Consider the following 27,684-nt stretch of genomic DNA (forward strand, 5'->3'; position numbering starts at 1 on the left):
TACATAACATTGAATACTATCAACAAACCTAAAAAAATAAAAAGAATAATGGAGAGATTATTATCATTACGAGATGCAATTTACTTGTAATCCCGACGAAACTCGTCGAACTATAAAGTTTCTTGTACAAGTTTAAATCGTTCTCAACTGGCAATTAAAGTGCAGCCTTTCTATCCGGTCCGCGATCGAACAACACGACCTGATCACCGTCGATCGATCCGTAATATTCGCCAATCGATATTTCACTATGCCTCCCCGATAATGTACAGTAATAGCGTGCCATTTGCATTCGAGTCGAATACGCGGACCGAGGCGATACCAAACGTCACAACTTGTCCATTATTCATAAATAACATTTCAATTAAAGCACGATCTGCCTGAGCGTTTTGCAATTTTTCCGCCGTTTTACGAGGACACTTTGAAGCAAGATCGTTTGATTTCTTCGCGATACCGTAAATTACAATTATTTTGATTCGCGTGTGTAAAAAGTCGTTCGAGTTGGACAGAGGGGATTTTTCAAGATTCAATAGGAAGATTGTAAATTATTCATCTACGACGCGTGTCGCAAAAGTAAAAGCAAGATTACTGTATCGTTATCACACGTCGAAATCGAGTTCGTATATATTCTACACAAAGGGTTGTTCCATCGAGGAGGAGAAAGTTTCTCGATTTTCGATCGTAGGTGGATATTTTTCATGCACATCGTGATACGGTTTCGTGATCAGTTTCACTTTCTACCAAAAGCTCGCTTCCTGCCTCCGCATTTATGACGAAATGCTTTACGACGCGGAATTCCACGGTTTATCTTTCCCGATGAATCATGTGCTTGTTCCTAGAGCCGATATTTCTAAGGATAGACGATTCATTGCTCCTAACGAATCTTCTAAATGCCTACTTCGATATATTTTCCTAGATAATAAAAGGAAACTATGCATAGCTTTACTTCTTGTATTCAATGTTGTCCCTATTTCTACGTTTCTTCGTATAAAGCCAGAGGAGCTAACTTAACGGTTAATCATACGATAAATTGGTACAATAACGGTAAACTAGAAAATTTGATTTACTTCTTCGTTTGTTATATTCCCTATCGATTATGATAGTTTTTTTTTACTTATCTCTACTTTCTTATTCGTTTCGAGAATTTCTACTCCTGTGATGAACGATCGATCAACAATGGATCATACAACGATCAAATTATTAAAAATACCTGAATTTTAGCATATGTGGGTAGAGTTTAATTCTTGAGAAACCAGACCGTAAATTTATAAAGTTGATCAATTAAAGTTTCGCATGTTTCAAATATTCCTCTTTAAGAAGATTATATTTAAACATATGCTATAAAAATTATCTAGTATCTTCTTCCAAACTATACAACATTCTCGAAGAGGAAATTGTATAACATTTGTAATACTTTTACGAAAAGCACACCGTACGCACGTTGGGATTTCGATACGTATCTTTACACGATGTTACCGGCATTTACCAATCAAGGTACGCTCATGCAAAAACGAATTAATTCGCCGCACAGCGTGTCGAATCGGCGGACACGTGTTCGCGGTTTCGTGAGTCAGGATAACGCAGGAAGGTGTTCGTGACGTTCGGAGCAAGGTGTTCGTGACGTGCCGCCAAGTCTACATCCGATTAGCCATCCACGTCGACGTGTATCGCTGATAAGTCGCGATGATGCAAGCGACGTTGGAAATGTCAATGCAAGAGGAAACGAGGGCAAGTATGCCGAATCCTCCGAACTAAACAGTAATTCGATCATCACCGGTGAAAAAACCCAGATAAGAGATTCCGACACCGCCTGTCGCCGAATACCTGTGCGTTATCAACGATTTCGTAAGAGGAGCAGCTATAAATGACCGGTGATGTTATTATATGCTGTGGTCATACGAGTAGCGAAACGATGGACGTGGATTTCGATGAATATTTCAGGCTGCAGTGTAGTTGAATTTAGTTTTATATTTTATTTATTTGAAAGAGATTTTGGTTAGTGACTGGTTAACACGTTCGATACGCAAGACACGGATCAGAGTCAGCATTTATTCTACTCTTATGTACTTTTTTAATTCTTAATACGCCTTAGATTCTCATGATAGACCTATACTTATTTTTAAAAAGTCACAAAAATGTGGAATTCAAAATTTGCTCGTTAAAACGAGAGTCGTATTTATATCGAATGTGTGAAATGAATTTTTATGATCTAGTGGGTTTACCCAAACGCGAACTTCTATTATATAAACGAGAAATCTTAAATAGCGAATCGGTGAATTTATTCCATACTATTGTCTGACATCTTACTGTTATATAAACTCCAGTTATAAAATACTATAAAATCCTATGAATTCCACATATGACAGCACGTATGATATCGTTCTTCGATAAATCAAGTTTTATTGTAATATCAATTTAAATGAATTGCCGTTGATCGAATCCGTTTTTCTAAATGCGAACAATTATATAAAATGATAATAAATCATAGGAAGCATGGAAAACGATTGGATTCCTATGATATGAAACCGTTTGTTCCTCGAAAGGTTTATGTAATCGGAGGTCTGCCGTAACATGAGTATCGATATTATTACAACGTGCGTCATAACACACGTTTTTTTCAATGCTCGAGTGAGCACACCGATAATCCGAAATTATAATCCAAATTTCCAACGTGGCGGCGATAATCCGAAATGATATTCCTAATCCGCTTACGATTACGCGGTAGCCGGGTTTTCATCAAACCGGTGAACGCCCCCTCGATTTCATCGAATTTCTCATGAGTTCTTGAGCTACTAGCGAAAAGAGTATTCGATTGAATGATGATAAACAGGCTGATTCGTGGAATCTGTTGGTGAGTTAGTTTCTCGGTGACGGAGACCGTGATAATGGTTTCGTAAGATCTGTTGATGGATCTTGCGATTATGTAGATGAGTGCATATTTTGGAATCTCTGAATACGTTTGATAGAGTTTGTCAAGCAAAGGCGATCCTGTAAGATACACTCACGAATGGTTTTGTGAAATTACTGGTGAAATAAATTACATTATTTGAAAAAATGGGAAAAATGTATGTTTTAAAGAAATGTTTGTGTAACATTTAAATTATATACCGAGTATTTGGTTGTGTCATAAATGCTTCTTGTACAATACATGTACGAAAACAGGATTAATTTATGTATGTTGCAAAACAACCCAATATTTACTGTCCATTAATGATAAATATTTATTATGCAATACTTGATAAATATCATGAATGTCATTTGAAATAGAAAACGAGCAGTTAATTCACTCTAATTACTTACTACTTTTACCGACAAGCGTTCTCTACTATTTAGTAAGAATTTTTGACCGACATTCCTCTGTTTCCTGTTCTTTTAATTGCCGTTCGAGCGATTTCACAAGTGTTTGGCAATAGAGACGATCCACGATAAGACTGTTCTCGGATCGCTGTTTAAAAGTAGATGCAATCAGATCGGGAGTGATTTGCATGGAATAAGCTTTACGATCGTAAAGAAAACACGACGCAGTTACGATGCAAAGCAGTCGGCATTTTAACCGTGCCGTTTCGTGTTCACGATGATATTTAAAAATCGTGAAGACCTTTCCCTGTTTATAGTCTCGTTTGACTGTTGCAATCATTTCATTAATTAAAAAAAGAAAAAAGAAACGATCTTAAAATATCGACAGAATTGGACATTTGAGTACGTTCGACGGGCTATAATCATTATATAATTATACTGCATTGTTTAGTATAATTACATAGTATAAAAATGTAGTATAGTAACAATTATTATTTTATAGTATAGGAATGACAATTGCATTTTAAAATAGACATTTATTCACCTCATTTTTTCTAATGAAATAATTTATAGTAATTGATTTATAAATCACTTCACCGATGCCATTGACTCGCTAATACATTCGCCTAATAAATTGGAAAATTAATAATTCAGTGCAACAGGTTTCCGTAATTTAACCACCTACACAATATTTTATATTGTACACTCAGGTGTGTGCGCTTCTTGCTTCGGTCGTTGAAGTCGCGTGGACTTTTTGTCACGAAGCCAAACTGGTTCCGCGAGACTGTGTAATAGGACACCATAAATCTTCCTTTTCTCATCAGAAATATTTTAGCCTCCCTCCTTCCGCAATTAATAAAGTCGCGCCGTTACTTCTTCACCGTTTAAATTAATATGTAAAAAATTAATCGAAACGCTTATGAGGTAAACGCCTATAATGAAACAATTGCATTCCTGCTGAAAATTTGTTCTCATTTTGTTTTAACGAAGCTTCTGTATTTCATGTAATAAATTATGAAGCTTAAAAAACTGCATATAATCAACTTGGTTTCTGAAAGACTCGTTTTTAAAATACATTGACTTGTCTTAAGATTTTCGAATAGCGGCGTATCACACTGTATCGATTACAAATGGACAAATTCAAGTTCTACGAGGCAGAAATACTCGAAAATACATTTAAACGACTATTTGATAGATCGCGCGCGTGAAACCGTGAAAAATCGCTTGCCACCCCGTTTACCGTTCGAAATGTAACTCTCGTCCATTACATTACGTGAGAAGGCGTGTTTACACGGTGTGAAAGGCGTCGCGGCTTCAGGACGGACCAATCGATGATTTCTCGAGAGTCATTAACTCATATAACGAATGATCCTGAGAGCGGTGAGCGTTTGCTGGATCTGTAATACCGCCATGCTATAGCTATGCCTGTCAATCGCACCGGTTTCAAGAAATCACGGACAGTTTCGCGATCTGAAAACCGACAACGACTGCTCGTTTCACCCTACTTTCAGGTGAAAATCCATCGAATTTCTTTTCGTGTCTTACTGCTGTCTAACTCTCTAACTCCCGTACGCATTCAAATTGCAAATTGATAATTCTACTCAGTGTGTCAGTTCATAGCAGCGCCAGTAGAGTCTTTGGTTTCGTTTGTTTCTCAATCTTTCCAGTAAGAAATTATGATTTTCAATAGAAAGTTTTCGATAAAAATGAAACATCGTGGTTTGGAAATCGGAGGATTAAGTATTTCAAAAATTATCCGCAAATTTGGCAGAGTAATGTGAAAAATATTAAAAGTTACTATATAGTTAGCAATTATTATAGATTATTGATAGAAGATCGGTATCAATATATAGACGTTTAAAGAATTGTCTACTGCGAGTAAATCTGACAGAATAAATTAGCGATAGATATTTTTAACTATGAACGGCTTTCAAGACATTTTCATGTAATTTATTTATTTGATCGTGACCGGAAAGCGTAGGTTCAATGTTTAGATTCGGATTTTTATATTTTCTGATTTTACCTGTTTAGTTATCCTTGAAAGCTTTTCCATTTTATCATATATATTATCATGTACATAATATCGCGACATAAACTCGTTGGTTTAGTTTTTGGGATTTCAGTTTAGTTAGCGTTTAGTTTTTAGTTAACCAAGTAAAATATTTACTGTCGTTAAATCACGCGGAAAATTGGTAAAAATAAAGTCAAGAACCATGTTCGAAGGAGAATGCCACACGTGCAACTCTCGAGTTTGAATGCATCACTTCGATAGGTCAGTGCATGTCTGACATGAACGTAATTGGTATCTATCGGAAACACGTCAAGATAAGATATCGGTTAACAACGTTATCGTGCTCGTCCGTGTGACGCGAAACGTGGTTGTCTTCTTTTAACCGAAACGCCGGCGTTTAACTTGGCCTCGTTACTTTTATCGACAAATCTTAAAGATCGATCCAGTCTAGCGCAACGTTCCGCGTCGCGCGATCGTGTCTTCTCCCAGATATTAACACCGTACTCTGCTATTTGTGATACACCGTCTTCAGTCATCCAGTGAAATATATTCTCAAATAATCGAAATAAAGTTCATTATTTTCGTTGTGCTCCATTTCGCGCAATAAATATCAACTTCGTGGCAGGTTGCTCGCTCTGCTACAATTGTATTCAACTGAAGTAAAATTAAGTTGCGGTGCGGGTTTATAATGTCATAAGTGACATGTATCGTACAAGGTATATTTTCCTTTGGAAACGTATAGACGTAAAATCGAACTGTTTTTACCGTGATACGTAAACTAACACGTTTTCAAACGAAAGTTCCTGTGGATAGACGTTAATTGATGATGTGCTACTGAGGTGTTAAATTAATCATCGACGGAGGTATCGATAAGACTTTATTAGAAATTCCTCTATTACGGGTTCTCTCGTTATAAATAGAAACGAAGAAGAGAAATATAATACCTTAAGTCAATTTTTCATTACCAAGATTAAATCTTGATCGACCAGGCTGAGTTGTACGGTTGTTGGGTTTCTAACCATTAATCTTGTTTATCGTTTTCTTCTTTGTTTTCTTTTTTTTTCATACGTCATTTATTATTTTCTGTTATCTTTTTTACATAATATAGGTTATTGCAATTTTCTGCTTTCTTGTTTTCTTCTTTTCGCATTTATATGGCTATGTATGTATATCTGGTAATAAAAGAGCTAAAGAAAACGAGAGAGAAAGAGAGAGAGAGAGGAATCGTAATTCTCAGTCGTATTATTGCTAATTAATTTATACGTTAATTATATTGCTATTAGGTGTATTACGTATAATACATTTTAATTATATATTTATATCATTTATTTATGTTTTAATTTTTATTAATTATAATTCTCCTTTTTTTACAGATCGGCGCAGGAGCCATGTCATCGGATCGGCACCACGGATCGCGAGAAATCGACGTAGAACCGGGAGAATCGGATCACCTGCCGGATACTTTCCGAACCGAGTGAAATCGAATACAAAAGATCGTCGGCCAATAATCGGGGATCGACACACGTGATCGGCCCACAACAGCTTGCAACCTACGGCCTCCCTGCTGGCCTGGCCAGCTACTATGCGAATTGAAGCTCTCATCACCCTCGTCGCGGTGAGTTTGCCGTTTTCAAACCTTTCAACGCGATAGATATCACTTCTTCTCGGTTCATTCTTCGTTATGATCGATATATTTAATATTTGAGGACTGTATTGCCATTTTTGCACGACCGATTCGGTTTTATTGCGTGAGTTGAAAAAAGTATACGAAAATAGCGTTTGTTTTATTTATAGCAGAATACATATATAGGGTATTTCACCTAACTTGACCATCTTAAATGTCTCGTTTATTTTTTATGATAGTACTTAAAAATGTAGAGAAATTATTCATTTGCCGTCTCCAAAAGTGTATTAAAATTAATTTTGAACACTTTTTGAGATAAATACTTTCCACTGAAACATACAAATCTTACCTTTACCTTCTCTTCATACAAACACGATTTTCTCGTCGAAGATTACGCGAGGGTCAACATATTGTAGATCGTTGAATTTGTTTTTTTATGAACTATAAGACTGTTGCAATGAAAATGTGTAGTTCCATCTAAAAATATTTCGATATCTTTGAAATTTCGAAAAAAGTATCGCTGAGAAAATGTTTTGCCTATCACCACATTTGCCCCTTCGAACCAAATATTCTCTTCCTCTGATTTTTTTTGCTATCATAAAAAATAAGCGAGATATGTAAAATAGATCAAGTCTGGTGATATATTCTGTATAGCAACCTCAATTTTAAGGTAAATTATTGGAAAGAATATATCGAACGATTCGATATATGTATCTAATACGAGATTAAATAGGATTGGAAAGTTTACAGGTTTCTTAATATGAAAATTACCAAGATTTTTTTATTTTGCAGCAGTTACTTAAATTCCAATATTCCCCGCTAAAAACGTAGTAGTACTCGTTATTTCATTGTCTATTTTCTTTTTTTGTTTTATAGCTTTTTATGGTAATAAAATTTAAGTAAACTTCGTCCGTAACAAACGTAAAGAAAGATTACGAACTACGATTCAACATCTACGTATATTAAGAAGCAGGATAAGCTATGGTTAAAGTTACTATATGAATTAGACTTTTGCTGTTCTTTTTATATCAAATAACAGATGTAGCTCGAAAGCACCCCTAAATCGCTTTTGCCAGACGTTGTTGATACAAGAATGTTTCATAGTTTTATTGGCAAAACAGTGCCACGTTTATTTGGCTAGCAGGTGTTAAAATAACATTTGCATAAATCTGGCTTACCGCTACAATAAGTAATGTTGCGCGCATGTTAGAGCCGTACAACTCGAATGCCAACACAAACGATAACCGTGATAACTATCCGGATTTAAATCATCGCCCATGGAGAGTGGGTGTAATTACCGTACTATTCTCACGTACTTTCGACGACATTCAGCCCACAAGATCAAGAATTGCACGGTTGAAATATATTCCACGATCCGAATGAATATCAAGATTCGTTGTTCGCAGGATTACAAAATTTCACAATCAAATTCTAACGTCGGCTCATCCTTTTTCTTTGACTCATCATTCCTTTTAGCTCACTGCTGGGCGCCGTCGGTGTATTTTCGGACATAAATCCCTGTGGTCAAGCCAACCAACGATTAGGTTTTTCTAATGACGAAAATTTCCAACCCACGCGTTCTTTCGTTCATCGTCGGCGACATGTCTTTCTTTTTAACTATTCTTTCACGAGCGTTAGGAAATAATCCGGCTCAGGGGATAAATAAAGCAATACGAAGTTTAGTACCTGATAAATCAACGTCAACTTTGTTGCACTCTGTCCTCTATTACAGGTTTTTATAGGCAGTGTGCAAAGCAGTTTCTTCGTGGCTTTGAATAATTATAAACATTTAGTGTCTTGATTCAATAAACATAATACCTTTGAATAAAATATGTTGGAAGTAATAAGATGTAGAAATTTATGTCAGCCCGCCGTGAGTTGGTCTTTTACGACCTGAACTATCAGGCTTCGATGTGCATTTAATAATACTAGGTTTAACGATTACAATTAATGTTTTACGACGAAAATAGATATTCACCTTCCGTACATACGTATATTGCCATGCTCTAAAAATCGTAATGTTACAATATCAAATACTACTACATGTAATAAATAACCAGAAAATGTCGTTGTCCCATTATAAATTCCAGTGTGTGTTAAATTAAACCATAACTTCAATCATCGTCTGTCGACCCACGTTTAATGACATGAATAGCATGTTCGATAACCTCAGTTATTCACCCTCATCGTGGAAAAATTTACAATACTCTGGCACCTGCGTGATATAATTCGCTATTCTTTTCGCATTCCACGGTCCGAGATTTTAACGAGATTACAGGAGATATACTGTTTCTTACGGCTTGAGACACGTTACACTGGGCTCGAGGTGTTCGTGAGCTGTTTTAATGACACGGTTATTCGGTCGGCGGCATTGCGAGAATATCGGGAACGCATTGATTTTTGCGGCGAAGATCGATTACCGTCGGTGCAAATTAATAATACTGCCTTTCACCGCGAGATTTCCAAGGCGATTCGCTAGTCTCGACGCGTAGATCATAATATTAAAACGCATTACGAGCAATGCGACAATGGCGGGAATCGGCGCCGGTCTGGCGTTCGTTCTATAATCAAAAGTCCCTAAAACCAGATGACTCGATATCGAATAGTATTAGAATTACTGAAGTAGATTTACGACAGTACATTTTTGAAGATTTGTATGGTTGTTCGTGTATAAACGAAGATTCGTTCCTTTTTTTTATCTCTCCCCTTATCTTTTATTCTGATTTCCTTGGTGCAAGATTTCTTTGTACTTTAGTCATTGATAATTTTAGTATATTTAGTATTGAATTTATTGGAAAAATATCGATATTCTCATGTTACTCTCTGTTAATCTCACTGAATATTTAATTTAACAAATTTTAAGAATAAAATCAAATTGATTCTAATAAGAAATCCTAAAAACTGAAGAGATCTACGGCAAATTATCTTACGATCATTGAACCATCCACTATGATTTGAGTGCACGGAGAATTCTTGTCATCGACGTAACGAATAGCAAATAATTACAATACGCTTGAAAACTATTGGAATTCCTTCTAAACATATGTATATTTTATATTTTTATCTTTTATAATTTATCACGTATGGTAAAGGGGCGTTTAATCCCCCAAAAATCTTGCAGCCAACTGTAAATATACCATGCTTCAACATAAATTCCTGCTCGTTAGACTTTGCATCTGAAGATTTCGCGAGGAATCACGATCCTCTGGTTTTAAAGAGATTTGATTTATTACTTGCCGCTGCGAATTTGCCTACTCCTGTTTCGTGGAGGTAATTGTGGTAAAGTATGCGGAAGTTAGCCATGCTAAGATACTCGTGAGTTTTCGCGTTGCTGTGTATATATATTATACACGTGGGAGGTGATTTAAGCGGTTTATTTAATTAGTTTTTTTCTATTTCGTGCCGCTATCCACTCTTTGTCTCGAGAGAAACGATTATATATCAGTTCTTGGAAGCGTTATCACGTTATTAATGGAGAAAATTCCTTTCATCTTGTAGTAAATTCAAGTGCTTCTGTTCTTTGACGAATCTCGTTGTTTGAGTTGAATTCTTCATTGGCTAATTCGATACTATTGGTATCTTAAGTAATTTTCTTATCAGCCTCCTTTCCTATAAATAATCCACAAAGATATCTATATATATAAACGTTATTAAATCTTCATACTTCTTCGATATAATCATTTCAGTTTATATTACCAAACACCGTAAAATTCATAGTCCATCAGCCAAACTTTATACGTATTCCCTATTAAAATATTCAACAGCCTATCATTAAAACTAACAATCGATAAACCACTATTTACGATCGAACTGAAAGTTTCCTCTTCCTTCGATCTACACCACTGTAATCATAACCCCGATATGAACCAGACGAATCCCATTACCATATGTATAATCGCGATTTCTACCAGCTAATTAGGTTTAAAGCTTCCTCTTTCGCACCTGGAATTAATCTATTCTATACCGCTACGCGAGGCGTCATCGAGTTTCCTTCGATCAATTTCTGACCGGAAGCGCACCTCGATCCCAATCATTTCGCGGCTCGCGCGATCGCTATCCCTATTAAAGGCAACGGCCGATATCGCATACCAGTTTTATCTGGGCGACATTACGTGCTGACGTACGAATATCCCTAGCCGATTAATATCACCATCGCGATGTTGTCCCATGATATTGATAAATGATAATCGCCGGTGCGCCGCGGCCACGGCGCGCCCCCTGTAACGCAAATAATTTAATAATGGCAGATTAGCACTGTCGCGGACGAGAGGTAGGATCGGCTTGCGAACGACGCAAGGAAAATCGTCGAGGACATTAGTATGCTAATCGTTTCGTCGGCGCCAATGGCCCCAATAAATAATTCTCTTAACGCGAGAGTCGGACGACAGCCTGTCCGCTGCTTGTAACCGCTACCGTTACCTGTTCATCCCCCATGTGCACTGCCAGCCTCGGTCACGGTCTCTCTTCGATGATTTTCTAGGTTTATCACGGTTTCGCTAAGAAAAAAGAAAGAGAAAAGAAAAAAAGGGAAAAAAAGACAGACATCGGCGATTCACCCGTAATCGCGCGATAAATTACATAAAACGCTATATTTCATTCGTCGTGTATCATTCGGCTTGTCCCTCGTGTATCATTATCAGGATTCAGGATTATTTTGCTTGCCACAGCGGTTAAAACTCTCCTGCGAACGCTCGAAGCGAGACGAGTAAACACGGACCTGGCGTTCCAGTGATAAGAGTTGTTAAGCGCAGGCTCGTTGTTGAGCAACCTAGCAAATCGAGATTTTTCTGGTTTTCTTAGCTTTTCTTCAGGGGATTAGGTGATTGGGAGATTCAGGTTGTGAGTGGAAGATCTTGCAGCGTGATGTAAGGCTGTTTATAGGCAAATCTATATTTATTGCTTATCGACCTGAGAAGGATACGTTGGGCATTATATGAATGACTGATCGATGTGCTTATCGACGTATTACGCGTGTACTAACAATTTTATAAGACTTTGCAGGTGTCCTGTTATGAAAAATCGTACAATGATAATTATTCCTAAGTCATGATAAATAAAAATACATTGGAGAAAATATTCTATTTGTATTTTAATACGATAATTTTAGAAACATGATCATATCGAAACGTAACACTTTGTGCGTTTGTCATGAACGCGACCCATGTTCGCCAATATTATCACACGACGTGTGTTACTTGTGTGATTCGATATTATAAGACAATGGGATAATATGACTAGCAGAGGTGTAACAGCGAGTAAGAAAAATCGATCAATCATGAGAACGGGAGGCATTGCTAGTCTAACAACGCTACGCTATAGCATCCAGTTACTTTTATGAAACTTTCACGCTCGTTTCTTGTTGATGAAAGGATAACATTTCGAAAGAAATCACAGTATGCTCTTTTTACAGAGAACTTATTAACCATTAGCTCTTATCCAAAAGCAACGCGAGTTCTTCTCAGATACTGGTTTGAAAATTTCGCCAACGAGAGATAAGGCGAGCGTTAAAAATAAAATTCATCGATCACGCGGTGATTTTGTGGAGCAAAACAAGGCGTAAAAATGACAGCAGGCGTCAACTTTGGCGTTAGGAAATTAAGTCACGATTAAATACATCGTGTAATTTCTCAGTTTCGCCGGCGTATAATTTGCCCCTCTAATGACAGTGATTGGCTAATTAATTGATCGGTAGTGAATAAATCCATGATTAAATGATCGCGTGTCTCTCGATAATGATACTTTGAATATCGCGTCGGTTAAGTGGAATAAGTGTGCTCTTTCATCAAGCCTCCTGCGAAGAATACCTGACGATCGATCGAATACACCTGTGATCGAGGAAAAAAGGCGAGAGATCGTCTTTCAGGGTTTCGAAGCGAGCACGATTGAAATACCACTCGATTCTATTGGGAATCATACGATGACGTTGTGTATCGATTTCAAAGCAGCCGGCCTCCTCCGGCTGAATCATCCACCCACGCGTGCTTCTTACTGTTCGTGATCTCCATCGTATCGTTCAACTCATCGATCAGTTCGTTCTTTCATTGTTAATTCGTGGAACTATGAAAGTAGGTGCGAAATTTTCACGGTGGCAAACCTGTGTAACATTGAATTACATTTTCGTCTTTTTTAAATTATATTTTAGCTACGTATCACTAGATCGTAACATTATATTAGCACGAATTGATTTATTTATAATAATTATTAATTTCCATATTATTATAGTTGGTTACTATTATGGTGAGAAATTCTGTTTATGAAAGAGTAACAATTTTGACAATCAACGTAGATTAATGTTCATGCAATAAGAACAGTTTGGTGGATATGAAAATTAATCGTATTATTTTGTGTCTACTTGAACCTTTAGAATAATTCAAAGTATAAACAAAAAATTTGAGAATTGAGAAACGAAGAATTTAATAAGATATTTTTATGCCAACCAAATTTCTTTTTTATATAATTCTATCATATATAATTAAACAGAATTCTCTGATACTTACACCTTTTCCTCTTTTTTAATTTGTACAAGAACATCATCCAGACACGTACAATTAGCGTAGAACGCCTTCTGCTATTATCATCGAAACGCATCGTGGCTATCGAGCCTGTAATTTAAAAGAATTTAAAAATAATATATTACGAATCGTCGTTGGAAATATAAAAGAGGGTTGGTCCACACGAGTGGACCCTGTGTTTGCTTTGTTCCGGTTCTTTATCTTCCGGTGATTTAGCGTGTCGTGGGTGGATTTTCGCCTCTGGCGCGTTATCCTGCAGAAGGGCTTTTGGTAGAAACCCTCTTTCGATAGAAATCAATTCACAAATGGATGACGTTTCACGATTGAAAAAGTGCATTTACTCGTACAATATGTTTCAAAGCTTGAAAGGAATATGCTTTTTTAAGGATATCGTCTCGTGATTGTAGTCCGATTAATTTCTACTTGATCTTCATTTTATATTATATAAGTTAAAATTTTACTAAATTTCAGCATTTCAGTCCGCTTAAAATATTTTTAACCAACCAGATTCATAAATAAGAATTATGAACGAGACGAAGACCATTTTTACGATATGTAGTAGAAATTCTTTTTTACGTAATCACCGGTTTCCGTACGTACCGCAAAACGAAAGGTCCAAAGTTAGGCATCCTCGAGCTTCAAATATGTGTCCCCCTTTTTTCTGTATCTTTTAATAAATCTTTTATTTCATCCATGTACTTATCAGATTTCCTCTTTATCATGTATCGTATTATATCATATTCTTTGTAGGAGTATCCAATCATTCTATATTAATTTCTGCTTCAACTATAAATAGTTCTTCTAATTAAATAATTCTCATTCAAAATATTTCCTCTCGTTATTTCCAATCTTAATGCTGATATTTTCTACGATATTTAAATTCCTTCTTTCACGCATACAAAAGTAAATTTCATCGTTGATAAGTTACAGTACACTTAAACCACGGAATTCGATTCGTTTTCGATCTTTACACTTCTAAATTCAACAAACCACGAAAAAGAAGCGATTCCCAGGCATCTGCGTGGGTTTACGCGTGGCGCAAGAATCGTTAATTTGTCGCGTCGGGAAGTACAAGCGTCCTGCGGTCTCATGTGGTCCTACTCGCACGTTTATGAACGACCTTTACTATTGTAAACGTATGCAGGATACGTGGTGCAGGATTTACGCGTGTACGATACACGTACGAAACGGTGAAGCGACTAACCAAATATTTATACATGTCAATCATAAGAGACGACGAAGCGTCGTACGCTGTCTAAACAGGCCGCAGGGGCCTCGTGCAACGCGCAAGCCATCCGGTAGCGTTCAACATCGTGGACCTTTCCGTTGCTCGTTGCTCTATCTCTAACAAGCCTCTCGATAGTTACCGTTTGTCATGCGCTCCAAGTCTTGTTTGCTTCCCCATGGAAGAAAATCATAGACCGATCTGTAAGGCTATCTAATTTTCATCTCGACTGCTGTTTAAGTGAAATTACAGTAGACTATGTTACGTGCTTCGAAAAGTAGCATTGCCTGTTCAGAATAAAGAATGTAATATTTCTGATTAAAATTGTTTCATGAACTCATTTCTTAGGTATTTCTTTTGTTTGATTTTTCTATTTGTACTTTTACTTTATCTTTTATTGACTTTTCTAATTTTTGTTACCAGTATATTTTCCTTTTCTTTAATATATAATATTTATTATTAATGCAAATCTACGCATCTACACGCATTTAATTCAATTATTATTTCTGAAACAGTAATCCTTATATCTATATTTACTTCTGACGTTGAATTACCAGCTAAGGTTTATATCTTTCTTCGTACGAAAGAAAAAAAGAAGAAATACAATTAATCTAAATCTAATTCAAATTTGCACGAGAGATATTAAACAATGGAAATACTATAAAGTAGCCCAGAAAATGGCAAAAGGCTGTTGTTGAAACTCTCGGTAAACTGCTATAAGTCACAAGTGCGTTCGCTCGTGGCAGATGCACAAAGAGTATGCTAATAATACGAGTCGTTGCATTGACGTTCAATAAACACGAGTTTCGAATTCTATCACGAGTTTATCCAGTAAACCGCTATTAACGTTTGCACACGACAAAACGCGTCAAGATGGGAGGATGCTTCACTTCAAAGCCATTCCATTTAATTCAACGCTCATTGTAACTGCATTTGCACGAATCCTCAACAATCAACCATCACCACGTCGACCACATCATAGACGTCGAGAATTTCATACAACTTCGATCATTTAATCATTGTAAAAGTTTAAAGTCTAAAAAAAAAAAAAGGAAAAAAGAAGGCAGTGTACCATACTCGAAGAAACCTTGCTTTCCTCCATTATTTTATTCGATTAGTTTAAGCAAACACGTATTTAGGTGTATGTATGTAAGTCGGTTACCAATTAACGGCCTGCTTGACAAATTTATCGACGACTCGAAATTCTATCCCGATCTGCTCGCGAATTTATGATGCGTTCCGCGTTCTACACGCTTTACAACTCTTATTACGCTAATTGGTCCTGCCGTGTGTACGTATCTGTTTACTACCGTTAATTTGCACCTTGGTTTTTATTTCTCGCGTAACGAGCCACCGATCTTTCGTTAATATATGCATACTCGACTGGAGAAAGTTCCATACAACGGATTACATGCATAATCGACGACTTCTTTCCACTGTCTGTGAGCTGTTGCGATTGCGGAACGCGATACAGGTCCGTGGATCGAGCCTTTTCTGCGGCTCATCGTGTGATCGCAGGTTGTCAAAGGTTAATAAGTTCTGCCACTGACATTTTCGGTTGCCGGATCTTAACACTAGTTACGTCTATGGCTTATGGTTATGTGGCTTCTAGGGAATAAACTTAATGCTTGGGAAGGATTAGAGTGTACGATTAGCATAATCGAAGTTTACTACTACAGTACATGGTTGGACAAGTGATTTATGGTAATAAGTTATTATGTACTATTAGTTCAGCGGCTCAACTACAATTTTATTAATACTCGACCTTTTACGATCAACCGTGTATTTTGTTTCAGTCTATATCGGTAATTCACGAAGTTAGAGATATTGTACTTAGAAAATCATTCAAGTTGTATCAAATAGTATCTACAGCTTGACATTTGATCATGTTAATTCAATTAATTGCTTTAAACTTATTAATTATGTTGTTCACGGAGCACGGCCAATATTTTAGATTTCGTTTATTTGCTTATCGAAAAGGGAGCTAAGGGATTCTCAGATCACGTTCTAAAATTTAAACTTTTCGTCTGATCTTGATATTTTCCTATTATCAGCAACGAGCAAAAAGTAGATACTTAATACTACAAATCTTTAACAACTAGTAATACAGACGTGTAAAGCATTCGATATTGGATGAGAGGCAAAGGAAATAGCTTGTCATAAGCCATGAAGATAAAAGCGACAAAAATTGGTTTAACAATGGATTGCATCGCCGTCGTCGTATCCTGGTGGCAACATAGCAATTAGGCGTGTCTATGATTTTCTCACGTTCCACGCGTCGATCCGCCGCAAAAAGCGAAACAGGGACGACGGGGATTGCGTAAAATTTTTATGCACATTTCGAAAGACCTTTCGTCGCAGCCAACGATGTCGTAGACGCGATATATTCAAATCACCGCCACCTTATTACGATACGACAAGCTTATTACGATAGGCAGGCGGCGTATATCGAGAGCCACGGGTGTATACGCGCGTCTATCTCCGGTTATTTGCCATATAACGGAACAGTTCTCAGCTCTACGGTGAAACGTTGAGGCTCGTGGAGACCTATAAATTATTGCCGTACGTCTATCCAATCGCAGCTCGGCCGGCTGGTGAGTTAAAAAGAATCACGGACCAATGGTGGCAGAGAATGTCCAACGCTCGTAACTACCGCCTCCGGTTCAGGACGGGCGCAGTAAAATCGGAAATATCGCCGTAGAAATGCGTTACGCTATCCGATCGATCGACGAGCGTATCATATTGTATGATAATCGTGGCCGATATCGGTTGTGGCGATCCATCATACGGAATTCCATTCTCTGACCTGGAAATTCGTCGCCCTGTCGCGCGTTGCACGCGAAACGATGCCAAGGATCTCAAGGAGTAAAAATTGTAGGCGGTAGCCATTTCGATGGTTGATAGGCGAGCTGGTCGCGATGCGATTTCATTGGTTGAAACGGACAGCTAGGAAACCGTGGAACGATTTCCAGATTGTGAAAACCGTGTCGATTGATCTTGTTTTCTATCCCGGGAGATTTGTTGCTTCGACAGTCTATGCAGGATTTAAGAGACAGTTTAATTAGATGCAGTGTCGTGCTGTGCACGGTGTATGACTTACGTCAGAGAGTAAGAAATAGATTATTTTTTATTTCAGATGAAATTCTATTGCCTCTTTGTTGTATGCCAGTTGAATGTCTTTCAGATTTTATTGAAGAAGTATTTCTTATTGAAAGTACATTACATATACTCTTTGATATTTCATAGAAAGCAAATCTTATTTTACTTAAGAACGCCCTATTCAATATTATTATCTTTAATCATTTTAATGACTACTTATAATACTTGTTTCTCTTTCAATAAAAGCGTTAATTAAAGAAACGATGCATTTTCACGCAAAACGAAGTGACTCGGTAAAAAATTTCCCCGTTATTCCATCTACTCTTCACCTACAAAATGCTTGTATGCTCATTATTTTAAAATCGCAATAAAATCAAGCAACTCTAGGATTAACTCTTAATTAGCTTTTTCCGTCTAACCATGTTGATCCAGTATATCGAATTAAATTAACTCGGTGCGTACTCGTTCAACGTATTCTTAATAGACCATTAGGCACGACTTATGGTTGTATTGCATCGTCATTTGGAGCACCACGGACGAGTTCTTCAGGTAGCATAAGTTTTCGCGTGAAATCGTTGCGTCGACACACCCTCTTCGTACGGTAAACCCTAAACAGACAACACGAACGCATAAACTCTGGTTGTAAGAGATAATCCGGTGTCCGTACACATACAATCCTGATTTTCGACTGGTAACCCAAAGTACAAAGAACCAGATACCACGCGGGTGCACAAGCGTGAACAGACATAAAGAAACACGTCGATAGGTCCCGTCTTTTCGATACCAGCGTTGCCTCTTTGAATGTTATCGGTCTACCCTGCACGACGCGGTTCATATATCGAGATGTATGTGTATATCGATAGTAGTCTCGCTTGTACAGAATGCTGGTTTCCATTTAGTCAAGGCTACCTGAAATTTTAAATTTTGTTTAAATAATTGATGGTCGTTTCTGACGGTAATAGTATTATTGTATGGAGATTAGGAAAACGATAGGTTCCTTACAAGATTCTTTAATCGGATTAAAATATGTATTTAAATTTATTGTATAGACAATTTTTAAGTGAGAGGCTTTAGTTTATATAAAATTTTACTCAAATATATTAAGAAATAAATTTCGCGTTCTTACGATAAATTAGCTGTTTCACGTACGTGCAATATTATGTATGCATGTATACGCAATGTACAATATTGTATATGCAGTATTTAATAAGCCATTGATTAACTAGATAAATTTAAGTTTCCAATTTTAGTGATTTTTACGTCTTCTTTACAACACCATTCAAAAACTATATTTCTTTTATTTTTAATATTAAATTTATTTTTCTCGCACGTTAAAGAGTGACAGAAGCGTGTGTTTCTTGTATTTAACATCGACGGTACAATATAATCGTTCGTAGCGTGGTTTTGCTACTACATTAACAATTTAGCGATTTATTAAAATACGAGATTGCAGAAGTAGAAGCTTTTACTAACAAACCTACCATAACATCGTTCAACCACAACAGAGGGTAACGAGGAGATATCGCAAGTTTATAGTGGCAGTTCATCCAAGTCCCAATATCTTCCCCCGGACCCTGATATTACGAGGTTAATCTGAAAGTACGTGTCCAATAAATCCTCCCGCCGAATATTTCGTATCTCACATGTAAAAACCACTGGTTGCATTGAACCTCTCATTCCCTGACTTATAGCAGATCGGCTCGTATTTTTTCTCATACAAGAAACCTCATCCCTCTACAGGTACATAATCAGGAAACGAGTTTGCAATTCAAATGCCATACTTCATAGCCTTTTTATACTTTGCGTCTCACATGGATGGTCTTAAATATTTATCCTCTAACATTTTTCCGATCTTAGTGTTCTTGCGAATTAAGAACGATAATCGATGACACAGAACGTGTATCTTTACAAGCTATAGACGATGTCACAGCAAAATTATCACGTTCTTTTTCATTTATTTTGTCATTTTGATGCATAAGCGAGATTATGCTAATTTATGATTGGAAAATTACAGTTAGAATTAAAAGGAAAGTGGCGGAGCATGGAGGATGTTATAAAATTTAGTATTCAGTAGATGATAGACTTGTGTATTGCAAGTACGTAGTAAGTAGCGTTGTAATAGGTTTGATCAGCTGGTAGTTCATGAAGTGATTTTTATTCTATTGATAAGATCGAAATATATTCGCAAAGAATGAGATCTGCGAACTACGCGTGAACAGAACAGATTTTCATGACATTTAACTATTTTTATTTTTTAACCATTTACAGGCAATCCAGATCGTTCGTTTGATGGAAATCTCACTCGAGAATTAAAAAAGATCCTTACGAGACTTTTGAACATTTAACTTAACAACTATATAATTGCAAGGTTTTAAAAATATTCTGGAAGTCTAGAACAGAAAAAAGATGGATATGGACGTAAATACGAAAGATAGGAACGTACGCTTTGTCATCGTAGTATTAGTTCATCGAATAAATGGTTCACGAAAAATTTCCTCGTCGATTGAAAACTGCACTTTGCAATTTCACTTCGATGATGTGATTAGGGTGAAAATTAGCCGTCTTTCAAAACGTGCCAGTGCACGTTGCTAAAGCACGTCGTGGAGACGTGTCTCGTGGAAATATCCCACGACGATCGTGCGTACGCGAGCTGCCAACGAGCGACCGGCTAATTTCGACTTTCGAAAATACGCTTGGCATACCGGCTGACTGGGCATTTCATTATCAGGCGGAAGACGACTCCGCAACGAATTCGAGACGCTAATTAGCGTGTTTCGGGCCGTGGTTTGCCTCCTAACACACTGGTGGGATCTTTAAATGCGTCGTCGACTCGCAGTACCGCTCGTGAGGGGATGTATACGATTTAACGGAGTTACAGTATCCGCGACGAACACGATGTTACGGTACAATATACTTTATGAGCCGGAATGAGTAGTGCTTTTCAGTCTGAAAGGAGTTTCGTCACTGTTTGTATAGATTTTTTAACGTGTCATCATAGGTACACTCATGTGGACGTTGTCCGAAATACGTTTTTTATTCGGTTTCACTCGTTAAAGAAAGATTTACGCGATGGAAGCTTCGATTGAGTTATTGCATCGAAGATAGAGGAACCTTGGAATAACGATACAATTTATGATTATGGAAATGTTTGAACATCGAAGTTAAAATTTACGTCATAATAAAAATACATGCCTCGATTATTGACTAAAATAATTATTGAATAAAGATTGCTTTATAATAAATGGAATTATCAAGTTCGAGTAAACAAACTCAACAAATTATTAACGATAACTATTTTATAACTGACGAACAAGATTAATAACTTTGAGCTGTAATTTGTTGCGAATGAAAACAGAGTGAACGATTGTAACAGAGTTTGGAAGATCGGATTAACAAATACCTAATGTGTTAATTGCCACTGTCGTCGGATACTAAAAGAAGAATTTTCACAGACATATATATACTTAGAGTATTTAGTGGGGGAAGGATGGTTTTAGCCCTTAGTTGCCACACGAGTTGGGTAGGTCGTACTTTGTACGAGTTAAATTTTTAAGCAAAAACAGACGACAGTGATAACAAGAACATTCGGCAATAAATTCACCTTCAGCAAGCACAACTGAAAAATAAAAAGTAATTATCATTTTCTGATCTTCCTAATAAAATCTCCAAGGCGGTTGAAGTATTCGTACGAAAACCTTAACGACGTGAAATTAAAAAAAAATTACTCGAAGTCTTTAGGAATTCCACGTGAATAGCGTTTGCCCAAATTTGGCAAAATCGATAAATCGAGCCTCTGTTTCCTCGTAACTTCCACCGACTCGTGCTGTATCTCAAATTCCAACTCCCACATTCGCAATCAGCACGAAGCGTATTTCTTCGAGTACCGTTCACTTGGCGATGATTATTCCAGTATTTCAGTGGAGTCAGCAATTAACGATAAACATTAAGTCGTCGTCGTAGTCGGCGTAATGCCGCGTGTATGACGCGGTTCGTATAAGGAGGATCGATTAAAATCGCAGTGCCAGTGAGAGGAGGCCGGTCGGCGATGAGGCAACAAACCGATAAGGATCCGAGAACTCGGTGTGTGGTCCGTTTGTGTGTGAATATCCGGCCGATCAGAAACAGCGTTGGCCACATCGCGACGTCGAGTTCCTCGTACGGGAGGCGCCAGTTAGTTAACCGCCTCAACCCTGAGGGACGATGGCTTAATTAAACGACACGGGCGTCGAACGCTATCTTTTATTGTCCCATTTCTATAAATCTCTGGAAACCGAGCCCTCTTCGCTATTCTAGACATCGTTGCCTGCCACTGTGCGGGATAGACAGACAACATCGTAGGCGCGACACTGTTGAAATTCTAATTTGTGCTGCTGTATTCGTTGAACGTCGTGAAAAGGAGGGCGTGGAGATTCGTTACGGACGATTGGTGAGACTCGTGCATGTTACAGAAGATTGATAGCGTCGTAAGATAAGCACGATAATGGGAATTTGCGCGCGCTCGATGGATCGTTAATGCGCTAATTTAGAATTCTGATGTGACGATGATTGAGGATTATGGGATAATTAGTCGTTGTAATGGTGAAATATCTGTAAAATAGGATTTCCAGTAGTTAATGGAATTGGATAGGAGTAGCTTGTAATATGGGAATATTTCTGATACATCGTTTTAAATAATTATAAATGTTAAATATACGAATTGAATTTCTAATTCAATACGGAAGTTACCAATGCTGAAATAAAATAGATTTTTGTATAGTTACTAGAATTTTTCATTAATAAGGCTACAATTTTTAACGGAAGATCTGTATAAAAAAAGATAGATAATATTAATAGCTTTTTTTTTAACACGATATAGATGCAGGAAAAACGTGTTGGATCTTTACCTACTTATTTAAAGAAAAATGATTTTTCATATTAGTAGTGACATGGAATATTTTAATATCTGAGGACATACGGATCCTTTTATCAAAGTTTCAATTCACCTACGATCTTCTCAGTTTGAAGATTGTTGAAGAAGTTGAAGAACCCCTCAATCAATAAAACTAATCAAATTTTACAAAACTCCATTTCATTTCTAATTCGCGAAATTAATCACGATTTAATCAGACAATGACTTAAGCGAATTATGCAAAATTTCGTAGGACACGATGAGCGTATTCTTCGGGTGTTCGTAAGGGCGAGTCCATAGCATCTCGTGAGAAAGTACCGGTGATACAGGATCGGTATTAACGTGCAATAAACCACTGTGTTAGTCACGCAGCGCACATGAGCGCTGGTACGCGTTTATAGAGGTGAAAACATTAATTTGGCTTATAATTTTTATGCAAAACAGGCCTCTCGGGCGTTCAGCTTTGCTCCGTACGATCGCTCATCTTCTCTTTCTCCCCTCTTTTGTCAAGACTTTCGGCTTAATTGCGGAATATATCTTGTCGCTAAGAATTAGAAGCCGGATCGCGCGATTCGTTCACCATCATAAGCCATTTAATTCAATTTTATCGATGTTTCGAGAGAAAGATTACCCGTTGCTTCCTTCTTCTGGTTGTTCAATGATTTATGTACACTCGTTGCTCGATGAGTAGTTCGATGAAATCGTAACGTCGAAGTTAGCGAACATAGCAAGCTATCGCGTTATATTTAAAAGTATTAATTTTTTATGTAAATATTTAGAGAAAGTTTAAAGAATCGGAATGTATAAAAGAATTTAATTGGCTTATCCTTATCTTCTCGTGTATTTATTTCGAGATTCTTAAAAATTGAATTTTCAACAAATTCCATTGAAACTAATTTATACATAAACTTCGAGCACTTTCACTGAACGTTCACACCGAACCAACGATAAATTAGAGATTCAATGCAACTTTTTCTTTTCTCTTGCAGGTGGTTTGGCTGACCGCAGTCCTGTGCCCGCGGCTTGCTGCCGCCAACAACTTGACTTTATCCTTCTCGTCTCGTAAGGCCAGGCAACATCCATTCAGGGGACATATCTCTCGCTGGTAAGTTTTCACTTTCCTCGCTACTTCTCTCCCTTTTGTTATTATAATATCAATAAACGCGTGTTCTTCTAACAGAGATATACTAATTTTATTGTAAGACATACTATGTGTATCGTAAAACGATCGACGATACGATCGAGAATACGGTTGACAGAACGAACGACGAAATACCTTGGCATCATTCAAGCTTGGCATCGCGCTCGCAAATTATATCGACACGCCAGTGACACTATTTTGCACGGCTGAATTTCAATTTTCAATCAGCAACCGTGGCGCCCGTATATCTCCTACGCTCCTCGACGCTACGCCATTATTTATCCTGTCTGTCACGAACTGTCTTAATTATTATTAATGACTCGTACAGGAGGTTCGACAGGTGAATACGGAATTAGGGGCGAATTATCGGTTCTCGAACGGCTTTTTCACTTGTCTTATGCTACATTCTGTCGCGTGTGGTTTAGACACGAGTCATTTGCTTTTAGAAGCACGCGTGAAATGTTATGCGTTCTCTGTCGGGTTTCAAGTTCTTCGATTGGCTTTGCTTTGAAATGTTACGCATTCTCCCCAGTTTTAAATTCCTTGATCGGCCTTTTAGCTTCTCTTCTTCGTATCATAGCATAGCTCGTAGCGAAGCCTCGATGGTTTCAAGTTCTTCAATTGGTTTTGCTTTGAATGGCTTGCATTCTCGCCGGTTTTAAATTCCTCGACCGACCTTCAACTTTTTCTAGTTCCTATCATAGCTCAGTGAAATTTCGATGGCTGTTTGAATCTTGTCTAAATGTCTTCTGAATGTTGCAGGACGCAGACCTTGGAGGACACGACCAAGCGGATGACTTATCGAGAGATGAACATGATTCTACGACACGAAGGAGGCGAGGACGGCCTTCCAGTTGATTGCTGCCCTACGGTAGAGGAAATGGTGGAACCGGTCGGCGGTCGAAATCGGGAAAACATGTACGTCCAGCTGTATCGGGATGGCCAGAACGCCCAGAGGTTCTTCGAGTACTCCTGCAGGCCAGACGTCCTCGACAAGCCGTGCAGGTTCATCGACCGGAAGTTCACCAACCAGTCCAGATGTGTGCAGAAGTTCTCATACACTTACGCTATCATTGAAAATTCTGGATCGACGGTACGTAATGTAAAGTGATCCTGATCTAGTTTCCATTAGGCTTTCGCGAGTGCGTCTTTTCTGTCGATGTCGTGCGATGTGTTCGTTACCCGTGATACGTATTTCGAGCGATTTTTACTAAATAGAGCCAGAGATTAAAAGAATCTAATTCGTCTATTATTATACATATATTTTTTTAATTTATTTACTATCTTTACAATGGTGGTGAAACTGATTTGGTGTTAATATTATTGCAATTAAAAGGTTCGATTAACGGTAGATCGGAGAACAAATTTAGACTTTAAAACCGATTAAAAAATTGTCCTTATTTTCAATGACAGTATTGTCCGCGTTTTTCCTCGATGGAAGAAAGTAGGATGAATGGAAATCAGTTTTCTACAATCATCGATCTAATCATCTCAAAAACACTAACTCTATATTATACAGACAATTATTATAATACATGTATGTAGATATTAGTATGAACAAAAACTACTTCAAATTGTATGCCAAAAATATCATCAGTTCTTAGAGTATCATAGCGAAAGTGTAAAACTAGCTATTCTTGTTCCTAGAAAATTTAGTGATTTGAAAAGAAACCGAGGTTTCGGCAAGTCAATACGACTTTAATGTAAAAGAATATATTATTCACTTGAAGAATGTGTTCTGCTCACAGGGCGGAAAGGAGGAACGCGGGAGGCATCGGCACAGAGAACGCATGATCCCTACGTTTCCCGGGAACACGGTGGGTGGATCGATGTGGACGTTGGACTACATTAAGGTGCGAAGTGGGTGCAGCTGCGAGGTCATGCCGAAACCGAAGAAAAAGAAGAAGTATAAGAAGAGCAAGCTAAGGGACCAAGATTTGGATTCGGAGACCTGAGATCTGTATTACCGTGGGATCAGAACAGATCCCTCTACCTCCGTGCACGCGATACCACCGATGAAAAGAAGATTGCGATCCGATCGAAACGCGTTCCAAACCGATGCAAAATCTAATGTGACATGGAGAGTATTCGTTTTTCGGATTGTACAGGATTAAAATGTTACCAATGGAAGGGTTCTCTCCTTTAACGAGGGTTGAATATTATCGTTAAAAGTACTTTTTTTTACGTTAAAAGTGCCTTGATGGAAGCTTGTATCGTTTCTAGCAATAGATCATCGACAATAGTTATTATTTTAGAACGATTCTATTATCGTATTTATTATATACATATAAGTAGATAACAAACTATGTAATTCAAGAGTATGATAAGGTATTAATAAGGTTCTAGAGAGGAGGTTCCGCCAAACTGTATTCCGCTTATTTTTAGTAAGATTGATATTTTTAGATAATGGTGAAATATAAAGTGTAGTAGTACAACAAAGTCAGTAGAATCTCCTTTGAATGAATAAATAGTGGATAGACTGATATTACGATTCAAAGAGTTGAACGTGAAAGGTGTTTGAATATCTGCGTTTTCTAAATTGTTATTGTAATTTCAGAAATGTAATCGTATGCCAGAGAGGAAGCGTGCTTGATACATTGTCTTGTATTAGTAGCAGACGAATGTCTCGATTAAATTTGTATTTAACATTTAGGAAATATTTTCATTTTCACCCGCGGCCAGTTATTATAGTGTACTCCTATAATGCATGTACATTCTAAAGCTACATTTATTTTTAAGTTAGAGAGGAGAGGTAGTTTTTATATTTATAGATTTTATTTCTAATTGTAAGGTATAACGTGTTATGTTTCATAGATCTGCGTATGATTCGTTATATATGGATAACGAGAACCAAACAAAAAACTGCTTAAATTTATTTAACGTAATAAAGCCCTATTTAATTAAGCGATTAAGTCTGTTTTATCTTTTAAAGCACTGACTAGAAGAATTAGAGGGTGCGACGAGCGAAACGTTGCATTAGCTAGTAACCATGACGATTATTAATAAATCTGAATATATGATAAGAAGAAAAGAATAGAAATTTATTGTATAATCTAAAATATAAATGTAAATTTAAAGGATATGTAGAATTTATTTTACGTATGATGATATATAAGTACTTTTATACGAGAAGATAATTTTTAAACGTATATATAGACAAAAGTCTACATTAATTTAACGCATACGTTACAAATAGAAAGCTGCCATTATTTTAATAAAACTTTACTGATTTATCTGTCGTTTTGTACATATAGAAAAGTACATAAACATTAACATAAATACGGTTTTATGCGTTATATTAGCGTAATGTGTAAATTATAAGACAAATAATTTTTACATTTAGAACTAAAAACGTTCGAGAATGTTGTACTTAAATAGTTAAAATCGTATTAATTAGATTAAATCATGAACGTATTATAATACCAGTTTTTTTAGTTTAACATATTTATGAATGTACTATAGTAAATTACGTCGTACGTTTAATTAGCGAGGAACCTTTCCAATAAGCATATTCTCTTTTTTTATCATTGTAATTGTCGTATTAATATTCTAACAAGTGGTTTCAACTTGATAACACTCATGTATTATAATCAAGCATTAGGCTTACAGATTTGTTTTCTGTATGCCATGTATACATTGTACATAAATGATATTAATACAATTGTTATAAAAGTATTCGTTATTTCTCTTCCCGCGCTGAATGCAGTAATTGATTTATATTTTTATTCATAATCATATTTTCTTTTTTCTATTACAAATTCTTTATTAGTTAATTTATTAAATATGTGTATTGATTATAACGCGTTACAACGCGATGTACCGAAGATTCACCAAGGTACCACCAAGAACAATAGGAAAAATGAAATTTTATTGCTACGACCGTAATGTAC

General features: G+C 37.0%; 1 protein-coding gene across 4 annotated transcripts in view; it reads left to right on the top strand.

The window, feature by feature from the left end:
* The window catches only part of LOC100644847, a 113,408-nt gene extending 85,947 nt beyond the window's left edge, over window positions 1–27,461 (top strand). For 3 of the 4 annotated variants that reach the window (XM_003396036.4, XM_012309535.3, XM_020863369.2), the window contains exons 2-5: window positions 6,679–6,920; window positions 23,643–23,758; window positions 24,557–24,887; window positions 25,543–27,461. In XM_003396036.4, coding sequence (XP_003396084.1) covers window positions 6,888–6,920; window positions 23,643–23,758; window positions 24,557–24,887; window positions 25,543–25,749 — 687 coding nt within the window. In that variant the 5' untranslated portion in view covers window positions 6,679–6,887 and the 3' untranslated portion in view covers window positions 25,750–27,461. Of the gene's footprint in view, window positions 1–6,678; window positions 6,921–23,642; window positions 23,759–24,556; window positions 24,888–25,542 lie in introns of those variants that run through there. The other variant, XR_002307750.2, reaches the window with a different exon arrangement.
* Window positions 27,462–27,684: the final 223 nt, after the last annotated feature.

This window comes from Bombus terrestris, chromosome 6 (genome assembly GCF_910591885.1).
Source record: "Bombus terrestris chromosome 6, iyBomTerr1.2, whole genome shotgun sequence".
Taxonomy (NCBI): domain Eukaryota; kingdom Metazoa; phylum Arthropoda; class Insecta; order Hymenoptera; family Apidae; genus Bombus; species Bombus terrestris.